This window comes from Phlebotomus argentipes, unplaced genomic scaffold (assembly GCF_947086385.1).
Source record: "Phlebotomus argentipes unplaced genomic scaffold, Phlebotomus argentipes genome assembly contig_15, whole genome shotgun sequence".
NCBI lineage: Eukaryota > Metazoa > Arthropoda > Insecta > Diptera > Psychodidae > Phlebotomus > Phlebotomus argentipes.
In genome coordinates, this window is record NW_026776181.1 from 2,531,104 (window position 1) to 2,541,727 (window position 10,624).

Here is a 10,624-nt window from a genome sequence, read left to right on the forward strand (position 1 = left end):
TAAGTTTATGGTCAAGAAAAGCGATAAAGTTTTTAGTTGATTGTCGTTCAGTGTTTTGGTTAAAAAACCAAGTTCACAGGAAATATCATTTTCCTAATAAATGCTAAATGCTTTGATTTCTTTTTCTCGTTTTTTAGCCATGAGCAAATGAGTCTACAAAGTGTCATCAGGAATTTTGCATACAATTTGCAGAAATGAGAGAAAGTGGTGAGATGAGAAGCAGATGTGTCCGGTGAATTTCTCCGAGTGCAGCTCACTTCCTGAGCTCGAGTGGAGGCGGAGGGAAGTGCTGTGTCTCGAGGGCTGGTGGCAGTGAACAAGGACTGTGCCATATGTGTGCTAGTTGTATTTTTTGTCAATTTATCTCACTCCCGCACCAGCAATCGTAATCCCGACAAATCTTCCCCCGAGACATCGTCATATTTCCTCAGATTTTCCCACCATCCCCGAGTGACGTGGATGGCGGAAGAAGACATGATGTCCTCATGGTAATTCCTGGCTCTATGATAATTTCCTCATCGCATAAACGCCAGTGCCAGAAAAGCGGCAACAATAACATCAAACGGCCTGCTCTCCGCGGATAATCCAATGATGAGAACGCCCGAGAGCTCAAATGAACATAATTGTATTCATGTCATGGTCTCAACAATGGACCGTGTTTCTTCTAGTCGCGCGCTTTTTGCTTAGTGCGCAAAAATTCAGCTTTATTTTCACTTTGAGCACTGGCTGTGAAGTAATATTATGCCATTTTATTATTGAGTTCTGCGCGAGACTTCTAATGCCGCGGAGAGATTATTCCCGGGGGAGAATGGAAGATGCCATCCAACGCTTGGTGTTGAGGATGTGTGTAATATTTTGTGGAAATTCAAACAAATTCCTCCTTGATAAATTACTTTGACACTGGAGACTGGGGGAGATAGAATGCCAAGACGTCTCCTCCCAGCGTGCATTCCTCGAGAATTTATTAAATCCCGCACCTCTCGAAGACACGGAAAAGAGACAACCTGGGCGAATTCGCTGCATCTCCAGAATTGAGCTGTTCTCGCGCGAGAGAGAAAGAACATGAATCAGAAGTGATGTAATCTGGCGAAGCTTCTCTCGTCAAATTAAGCACCTGCATCGCGTACAAATGAGTCACGGCGGTGGAGAGAGGAGTCCATTGTCGTCATGGAGAGTGTCAAGAATAGTTCCACGTGCAAGAGCTGAAGAAAGAGAAAATATGTATAGCAGGAATGCTAATCTCCAGGCACAGCACGAGTATTTCTATGCAAATTGCCACCTGAAGAATGCCACTTCTTCGCTCCGGCCGTGATTATGCGCCTTCTTGCCAACAATAGACGGGAGAGAAGAATCTGTTGTTTGAGAATCTTGTGCGCGCTCCTCCAAAGCCCCGCATAGTTAATACAATATTAATTAATTCATTCCAGCACTGTTAGTTGCGCCAGGAGCAACTTCTGCCACTGATCCGACCCATTCTCCCACAATTATATTCTCATTTATCTGCCCAGAGACACGCCAATCCGAGAGACATTCCATCTGACACTAAGAGCCCGCCTGAGATTCACCGTCAGTCGCAGTGCTGAAAAAAAAGCCTCATGGACGAAAGGCATTGGCATGTTGGAGTGAATTGCAGTAATTGGAGAAAAATAATTAAATTTGCAACATGGGTCATTAATTCATCAGGCCCTGGGCGTGCATAAATTGGCTCTTTCGCCGACCCTTTCGGATATTTTAATTATGTCACTCACATGTAAATATGCTGAAACAATTTAATTTCATTGCCACCCTCTAATTGGTGTTTGAAAAGTTCATTAAAACGATTATTTGTCGTATCAAACGTCACAGAGTATTGATTTTTAATTAGCTCTGCAGAGATAATTTGTGATATTCAATACGTCCAGAATTGCTCGACGTTCTAGCATTTGTTTTAAATGGTTAGCATAATTCCACAAGTCCTTTCTCAGAAACTTGCTAAACATCAAGTCAATTTCAGATCTAATGGGAATCGATAGTGATAATTTCAAGTGTGGTCTTGCGGAGTTTGCTTAGCAGCAAGAGGATCTCTGATGATTTATTCCGTATAGAGAATAATTTTCACCATGTGTTTCAGGGGTCATTACCAAAACTGATGCAATTTCCTAATGCTCAAAGTCATCTCAATAAGCCCCAGTTGAGTTCTCAACTATCGCAATATCTCTCAATTTGCCAACACAATGCGTTGTGCAGGTAATTCAGCGCTGGACAAACACACACAGAGCATCTCTCAAACTCATCTATCTCTAGATAATGCTGGAATTCATCATGCTATTCCAATTAACGCAATGGATGCAGAGTACACCGAAATATACAAATTAGATGAACCAGTTGAATTTCATCCCCTCTCAGAAGTCAGATGCGAATAATTCATATCTCGTTGAGTAAACCAGAAAGGATGTTGTTTTCCTGCAACACATTCATGCCATAGCATTGTCTTTTCTTTTCATCTCTCTGGGATAATTTCACTCCAAAAAGTCGCAATTATACTCCATGTCACTTACTTGCCATGAGAAAAGCGTGCTAAATTAATTAAAAAGTTTCATGTCTAACATACTGCATTCTTAAGAGGGTTTTCTCTCTTCCTTATTTCCCATTCATGCTCCCCAAATGGCTCTTTTCGCCTCTCTACCCCATCCCATCATTGGACACGCTGGCGTGTCTGGGAATGAGGTGAAAATGGGACGAGAGAAAAGCTCCGTTCTCTGCATATTATTTAAGAACAAGGCATTTGGATGGAAAACAGTGGACAAGAGATGGAGAAAGAAAGAGATTTTTCCGCAGAAATTGCAAAATTTATTTCCTTTCTCTCTGCCATTCTCAAAGGGTTTTTGCAAGTGAGACTTGAAGGATTTCCCGCGTTCGTCACTGAAGAAAGTTGACACAAGACAAATTGTTATTGCTTCCTCTGCGCGCCCACCCATAAACTCGCCCCTTTTATTATTCCACATCAATGGTGAATGTTGTTTTCGATGAAGTAATTCTATTTCACTTGCCATTTTCGCGGTTAATTGCCAAATAAAGCATGTCAAGATGGAAAATGGACCATTCGAGCGGTCAAAGCTCCTCTTCTTGTTCCACAGAGTATTAAATTGAGTGCTGTGGCGGAGTAACACCTCCAGAGAACGACTAAATCATCCGACAATCTATACTTGAGAGCCCCATGGAGAAGGAGTAGAAGTTAAAAATAGATTCACACTTCTTTCCAGTGAACATAACGTCGCGAAAAATTCATAAAACTCACCACTTTCCTCCACATTTTGCTTCATTTTCAGGCCATAATTGTATCTCAGCGAGAAAATGTCCGTTCAATAAATCTGCCAGACTGAGTATGAAGCTGAGAACAATTTATATGGTGTACTCATGAATGGATTATGTAAAGAAGTGGTCTTTGTCTCGCAAAACGAGACTATTATGTCCCAGTTCATTGTCTTGTGCGATAAATTAAATAAACATTTGCCATTTGGCGTGCGCAAACGATTACTTCTCAGCACTGTGATTAAGTCGCGTTTCATTTTTTTTCACCGCCACAGCAAGGAAATACGAAGGACAGATGATTTTGAATTTTCAAATTCTCTCTCTCTCTCTCGCTCTCAGCTGCCTCGACTTTCCACCAAAACATCTCCGATGTGACTCAGCGACATTGGAATGCACGTGAGAATGAAAGGTATTTTGCAGATTAAGTGACTTTTTATTGAAATTTCTCTAACCATTTGACCGACAGATAAAAAGTCTCGGCCCGATTTTCTTGCATCAAATACCACTTTTTTCCCCTCTTCGCCGCAGGCTTATAAATTATTGCCACAAAACTCACCTTCTTGCGAAATTTTATGTGTTTGTGTGTCTTGTTTCCTCGCATTATGAGTCCAAGCTTGAGCACAACGTGCGATAATGAGAAGGTGATTGATTCCACAAACACTTAGTATTGATAAGAGTGTGTAAAAATTCTTCGAAATTCTCAATAAATCGTCTGGCCGGTGGAAAAATAGCCGAGGCGTTTGATAAGAAAGCGACATAGAGTTTTCCCAGAAGACAATTCTTAGGCCATCGAAACTCTCGAGTGGTTAAACACTTGGAAGATTCCGTGCCAAAGTGACATGAAAATATCATTTGGCGGAGAGATTTTCAACATCGAAGATGCATCAAAAAGTCGAGGAATTCACTGGGGAATTTCTTGTGTGTTTTCTTGTTGCATAATCTCACTTCGACGAGGGCTTTTGACACACATAGGCGTGCTTGTGAGCTTTAGCTGTGTATACTAAATCAGACAGAGATTTGAAGGATTTTGCGATTTTGGAGCTTCATCAGTGAAATTTGCCATGAAATTGGGTACTTTTGCCGAGCGAAAACAGAAGATCTGCTGGTATAATTGGTGCAAAATGATGCGCTAATTAAGCGACATGGGGATGTCAAGGAGAAAAAGCCTCGTGAGTCTTATCGGTGCTTCTCATCGGCTTGCGAGATCCAATTAGACAGCCTCTCTGACCCACTTGAGAGATCTTGAACCCTCCGCGAACTGAGCATCCCTCCTGGGGCGATTTTGGTGGCCAGAAAATCATGTTTTTCCACAGTCAATATTGTTGTTTGTCGTGAAATCAAAACATTTATTGCCCAACATCCACAGCCGACTGAAACTAACAAAGGGAATGTAAACAATTATCTGGCATGAGGCTCCGAAAGAGATTCGAATCACTGGCGATGCATTAATTCTTGGGCCGACACAGCCATGATCATTGCCTGTGAGGAATTAAATCAGCAGCAAAAACGAATAATAATTCATTTATGGGAAGTCATATGGAATGAATAACAAATTCATGATGCTTCACATTGGCGTGACCTTTAGCAGCGCAGAAATCTGTTTGAGATTGAGCATTTATTTTCCTTTTGCAGGCAAAATCACATCTTGATTGAGCCATGAGGCTGTATTTGTAAATATAGAAGGTGAAATTGTATTATTTATAGAAATTACAAGGAAAATTACATATGAGAAGATTTATGAGACTTTGTCGCCTTTGTTACTCTCCAATTCCATAATGAATTTTTCAAATGTCCAATGCTGATGATTCTCAGTTTCCTGGACTTTAGTTGGAATACGTAATCATCTGGCTGAAAGGCTCAGCAAAGAGTGGAGACTAATTTAATATCCATACTGATGGATTTGGATATTATTCAAGAGAATCTTGCATGTGGCGGCAAAACAGATGAATTTCCTCCGACGTGCGAATGCAAATTGCACTCGTGCATCACTGAATTAATGCCCCACATGCAGTTGATACACTTTGAATTCCAAATGGCCAGGATTGTTGATCCTTCAGCACCACTTTCTTTTGTTAACCCCAGCAAATTTGCAGAAGCCTCACTAATGCTGCAAATCTGGACGCCTGAAAGAGAATTTCCAGCGTGTTAAATGCAAGTGAGTGTGTTTGCATTTACACGCCATGCATAATTGTGCTAAATTGTTCGGTGGGAAAATTACCTTCCTGCACTTGATCCGCAGCGGCGCTTTTCTTAAACACCCAATTAAGTCCCGCTGACTTCAGATCCACGACACTCAGTCTCTCACACTTTTTTCCTCAGGCTCATTATGTGATTTGTCTGGGAGATTAACCGTTTCCCCCCTCATGTGCTCGAAGGCCACTGCTGAGGATGGCAGGAAGGGATCACGTTCCCAAGTGTCTGCGTCATCGACTCGTAAATGACACCTTCATCTTCAAAATCTCATTTCCGGGCTGCGCAAGAGGGCAATAAAGTGACAGGTTCTTTTCACGTCGAGTACCAGGCCGTGTAATTGAATAAATTTGAGCCGTAATCGAATATTTTGCCAAACCTATTTTTGGCTGAATTTTATCGTTCATTGGTCACTTTCAAATCACTTTCAGTTGGAAAAACTCAATAAATACACATTTAATACATACAAATTCTATTATTAGTCAAAACATATCAATAGGAAAACCTTTTCAGGATCCCTATGGATATTGATAAAAGTCGCAAAATTGGATTTATAGGAATTTGTCACGATTTGCCATGGCTTCCTGCCCCAAAAATGAACTCAAGCGCTCCCTTTTTGATGTAATAAAACCAAAATAGAACTGCTATTCACTCAAATTCTGTAAATAAACACACTTTGGCGACTTGTTTGCACTGTATATTCACTTTTTTTTTCCTCCCCCTTCACATTGAAAGGTAAACCGCCAATTTACCCTCCTTTATGCGATTCCACCACTCAATCATTTACTTTTTCTCCCACTTTTGACTCCACATTTGCCGAATGAATTTCATCCGGCGCGAGAGTGATTGATTGAAAAGGTCAGGAGGTCTTCGGCTGAGATGAAATTCTCCTTCGACAACGGCTTTTCACACAGCCCAGAGACTTTCGGGGATTTCCTCGTGGGTGTTAAAGGGATTTAATCTGAAGAGATTGTTCAATTTCCTCCTAATCATCGTCTGCGAGTGGGCGAGGAAAACACTCTTCTGAGTCAATTCGCTGAAGCACTGCCTTTGCTTTTTCCTCCGCAGACATTCCGCTGGAGGAAGCGTAATAAGAAAAGGTCAATTTTAATTGACCCAAACACACTGTGGGAAGGTTAATTTACTACAATGAGACCAACAGAAATGTCTGTTGGACACTCTCCAAGTCAGGGGAATTTTACCGAAAATCCGCTCCTTGAAATTACCACAGAGAAAAACGACGAATTGAAGTCGATTTATTACACTTTTCAGCACTCTTTGGGAAAAGTGTGCCTGACGGGGGCGTAAAAAATAAATTCAACACGCAAAATCATTAAATATTCCACTAGCAATTGAGAGGCAATCCTCAATTTATTCCACTTAACCAGAGCATTATTGTACATTCTGTATTTTCAATTGTATTGAAATGTTGTCAATACAATGCCACGTGTATAATTACTGTTTTTATTCATGCAAATTTCGTGACATTTTATCCATGTCATTAATTAATTATCATCCCCTATTTAAATTACTCTCCTGAATTAATTTTTTTTTTGCTCCAAGCGGCCTCATAAAACATACGCCATTGGGAGTAAATTTAGAAGCAAATTATTATTAAATATTTGCATTGAATGTTTATTATCTCATTAATTTCGACAAAAGTGCAGCTAAAAACTCTGCCCTACAAACTTCCTTTCTTCCGATGAAAATTCCTTCCTCGATTTCCTTCTTCCTCCTCGTCTGAGTCTATTAATTCCTTTCCGTGCTGTGCAAATAATGGCTGAGGAGGAAGAAAAAGTGGGACAATGAATAAATAGTGAAGCATTTCACGAAGACTCTTAATTTGTTATCCTGCCGTATAAAAGTTCCCTTTCACGCGATTTGCCGAGGATTATGGATCCGAAACTTCGATGACGCAAAGACAGAGGAGATAAATGGAGAATGGTTTGTCGTGATGGAAAAATTAGCAGAAGAACGAGAGGAAAGAAGACAACAATTTGCATTGAATGGTTGTAAAGAAGCTTGTATTTGTAACTTAATAAATCAAAGGAATAATAAATCCTACTTTGCCATTTTTCAAGCTGTTTAGTGTAAATGTTGAGCACTTTGTGAATATTCTCTAAATACCTTTTGTAAAATCTTACACCAAGAAGTAAATAATAAATATTTCCCACGCGCGAAACCGTACAACGGCCAGCTCGGACTCGAACCTCGAGCGTTTCCCGCGCTTTTCAGTACTTCTTGGCGAAGTCATCGAAATCGTCGAAGTGCTCGTCGTGGAAGTCGTCGAAGCGCCTGTGGTGATGCGGGCTGGCGCTGGAGATGGGCCGGCAGTGGCCAGGCGGCGGAAGGAGGTCGTGGTCAAAGCGCGGACAGGGATGATCTGCGACTGGCGAGGCGGCTTCGTAGCGACGAGACAGGAGAGTGAACTCCTGGTGAGCACTGCAGAGTGTGTGCAAACGCTGCAGCAGATCCGCTTCCGGCAGATCTCTCATGTGCAGCAGCCGAGCCACGGATGCTCTGAAGGCTTGCAATTGAGACAAGCGATGGTTGCAGTCGGCGAGACTTGTCTTTATTCTGGTCATCTCATCTCTGAGATTCTGCAAAGAGAGATTGTCCTTAATTAAAAACACAGGGCTTCAGAGGATGCTTGAAGTGAGCTCACAGTGATAACTTGCTCATCCCGACAGCGTCGCTCATTTGAGGACTCCACAGCTGATCTGGCTCGCGTCTTGTAGTTGGAAATCTGCGACTGAAGCTTGCATTTCTCCGTCTCCAGGTCGTGGAGGCGCGCCTGGAGTTCATCAATCTTCCTGGATCTCTCCAGAGCAGTGATCTTGAAATCAGCCGCTTCAGACAGCTGAGACTTCACCTCAGCAAGCTGGGCTTTCACCTCCAGCAGCTGTTGGAAGTTCTTCTCAGCATTCTTCGTGCTTCGCCGAGCTCTGTGAATTGCCTCATCCCTCTCGGTCTGGAGGACAGCTTTGGTGCGTGCCCCGTCCTCCAGGAGGGCAATCTTCCTCTTCAGCAGCTCAAGATGAAGATCTCGACGCTGAACCTGCTCTCGCAGCACTCTCAATCTGCGCTGGAGAGTGTAAATCACGGAGCTCTGCAAAGAAATGAGAGATCAGGGAAATCTCTCCATCGACAAGTGTGAATCCTCACCTCTTTCAGTGGAATGTCATGGCATGATCTCTCGCGTCGCAACTTGGGCAGATGATGGTGATTGTGAGAATGATGATCCCAGAATGTGTGGTGCTGATGGACAGACAAGGGACAATGAGATGGAATTTCTCCGAAAAACTCACCGAACTCTTCACCTTTTCTCCATGAGATCCGCCGTGGTTCTCGAAGAAGATCGCCATTCGCTCTGCGCGCTCCAAGAGACCATCAGCCATGATGTGGGTGTCGTTCCCATGCGCTGGTGGCTCAGTACACTCGCTCCAGCACAGAGCTCTCGCCAGACGCACTAAATACTCAGCCAGGCAAGTGTGATCCGCCCGCATGGCCTGGAGATCCGCATGAGCCTTCTCGAAACGCTCCTCAATGGAACATCTCTGGGCTTCCTCGGCTCTCAGGCGACACGACGTGGTCTCCTCAGCCTCCCGATGGCGAGTGCCCTCCATGGCGATCTGTTCCCTCAGACTCTCCACTTGCTGGTGGAGCTGCTGGCTGTGACCCACCATTTCCCGCAGCTTGTCCTTGACCAGAGTTTCGCAGGGCTCAGGGACGCCAATAGTGTTGGCCACGTGTTTGAGGAACTGCAATCGGTCGCACTGGAAGCGCTCCAGATTGTTCTGCAGACGTCCACAGCGGCTCTCGAAGCCTCGCAGTTCTTCTCTCAACTTGTCACCGCACAGCTCATTGTCCGTCAGCCGATCCCTGGTCATGTGCAACTCCTTCTCCAGCTGCCTATTCCTGGACTCCAGATCGTCCGCCAGGGACTTCAGGGCGTCCGTCTGCGACTGCATCCTCTGCCTCTCCGACGTGGAGGTGTTCTTCACAGTCAGCAGTTCGGATTCCGTGTTTGTCAGCGTCTCGCAAGTCGCCGTGACTTTGTTCCTCAGGCGCTGGAGCTCCGTGACAATTTCTCCGGCCTTGGTGAGGACCAAGTCCGGCGATAGAACCGTGTTGTCACAGACATCAATGCCCAGGCAGAGACAGAGGCGTCGCAAAAGATCATGGAACTGACTCTTGGTCTGCTCCTTGTGCGCCTCCTCAGCGCTGAGATCACACTCCAGCCGGCGCAGTTTCGCGCACAACTCCTTGGCTTTGTCCTCGAGGCATCTCTTGTCGCGCTGGAAAGTCGACACGGTGGTCTCATTGCGCGTCTGGGCATTTCTCTCGCGAGTCTCCGAAGCCTGCAGTCGAGCCTGCAATTGATAAATGCTCTAATTATTCAAATCAAATACAGCAAACTTCTTGAAGTTGTTAGAAAACTTTCTGACTGTTATCAAGATATATTGCCGCTTGATCGATTTTCAAACGCATTTCAGTCACTCCTGAAAGTTTTATCAATTGAAATGTGCAGAAATTCACAGTTCCACTGCACAGAAATTTTTCACTGGGTTTTTTTTCTTGTCAGAAACTCACCTGAAGAGATCCAATCATTGCCGATTGTCTGGCTGTTTGAGCCCTCAGAGACTCACATTCGCTCTCTTTGGCGCAAAGAGCGCTCTTCGTCTCGGAGAGATCTCCCAAGAGACGGTCTCTCTTGTAGGTGGAAGCTGCCAGTTCACTCCTGAGTGTTGTGACCAAGTCCAGAGAGTGTCCCAGGTCGCTGCTGAGAGCCACCGGACAGGGAGGCTCCGGGATTTGCTGGAACGATCGAGATAAATAAGAGAATCACTTTAGAGAAGAGCAACAAGAGATGTCCTACATGATGATGATGATCGTAGGAGTGAACAGAAGGAGGATGAGTGGGAAAATTCCGCCTCATTTTGCCGTCAGTGCTTTGATATATCAAATCCGTGAATTCTCGATGGGAACTGAGGCCAAGAGTGACACGAATGTGGATTAAAAGGTAAAAGTTCCTGTGGGAATTCCTCGCGAATTCGCGCAGTTATCGAGCCCACAACGAACACCGCACCAAACCGAACAGGAGGAATTAGTTTATCAACACTGTTATGGCAACGGCGGGAAT

General features: G+C 43.9%; 1 protein-coding gene across 1 annotated transcript; it reads right to left on the reverse strand.

Moving 5' to 3' along the window:
* Window positions 1–7,712: 7,712 nt before the first annotated feature.
* Window positions 7,713–10,420, reverse strand: LOC132263505 (coiled-coil domain-containing protein 170). Its single transcript, XM_059763289.1, has 6 exons — window positions 10,361–10,420; window positions 10,075–10,299; window positions 8,790–9,854; window positions 8,647–8,739; window positions 8,147–8,590; window positions 7,713–8,081 (listed from the first exon to the last, which is right to left on the reverse strand). The coding sequence occupies exons 1-6, from the start codon at window positions 10,418–10,420 to the stop codon at window positions 7,713–7,715; spliced, it is 2,256 nt and encodes a 751-aa protein (XP_059619272.1).
* Between the last annotated feature and the right edge of the window lie 204 nt (window positions 10,421–10,624).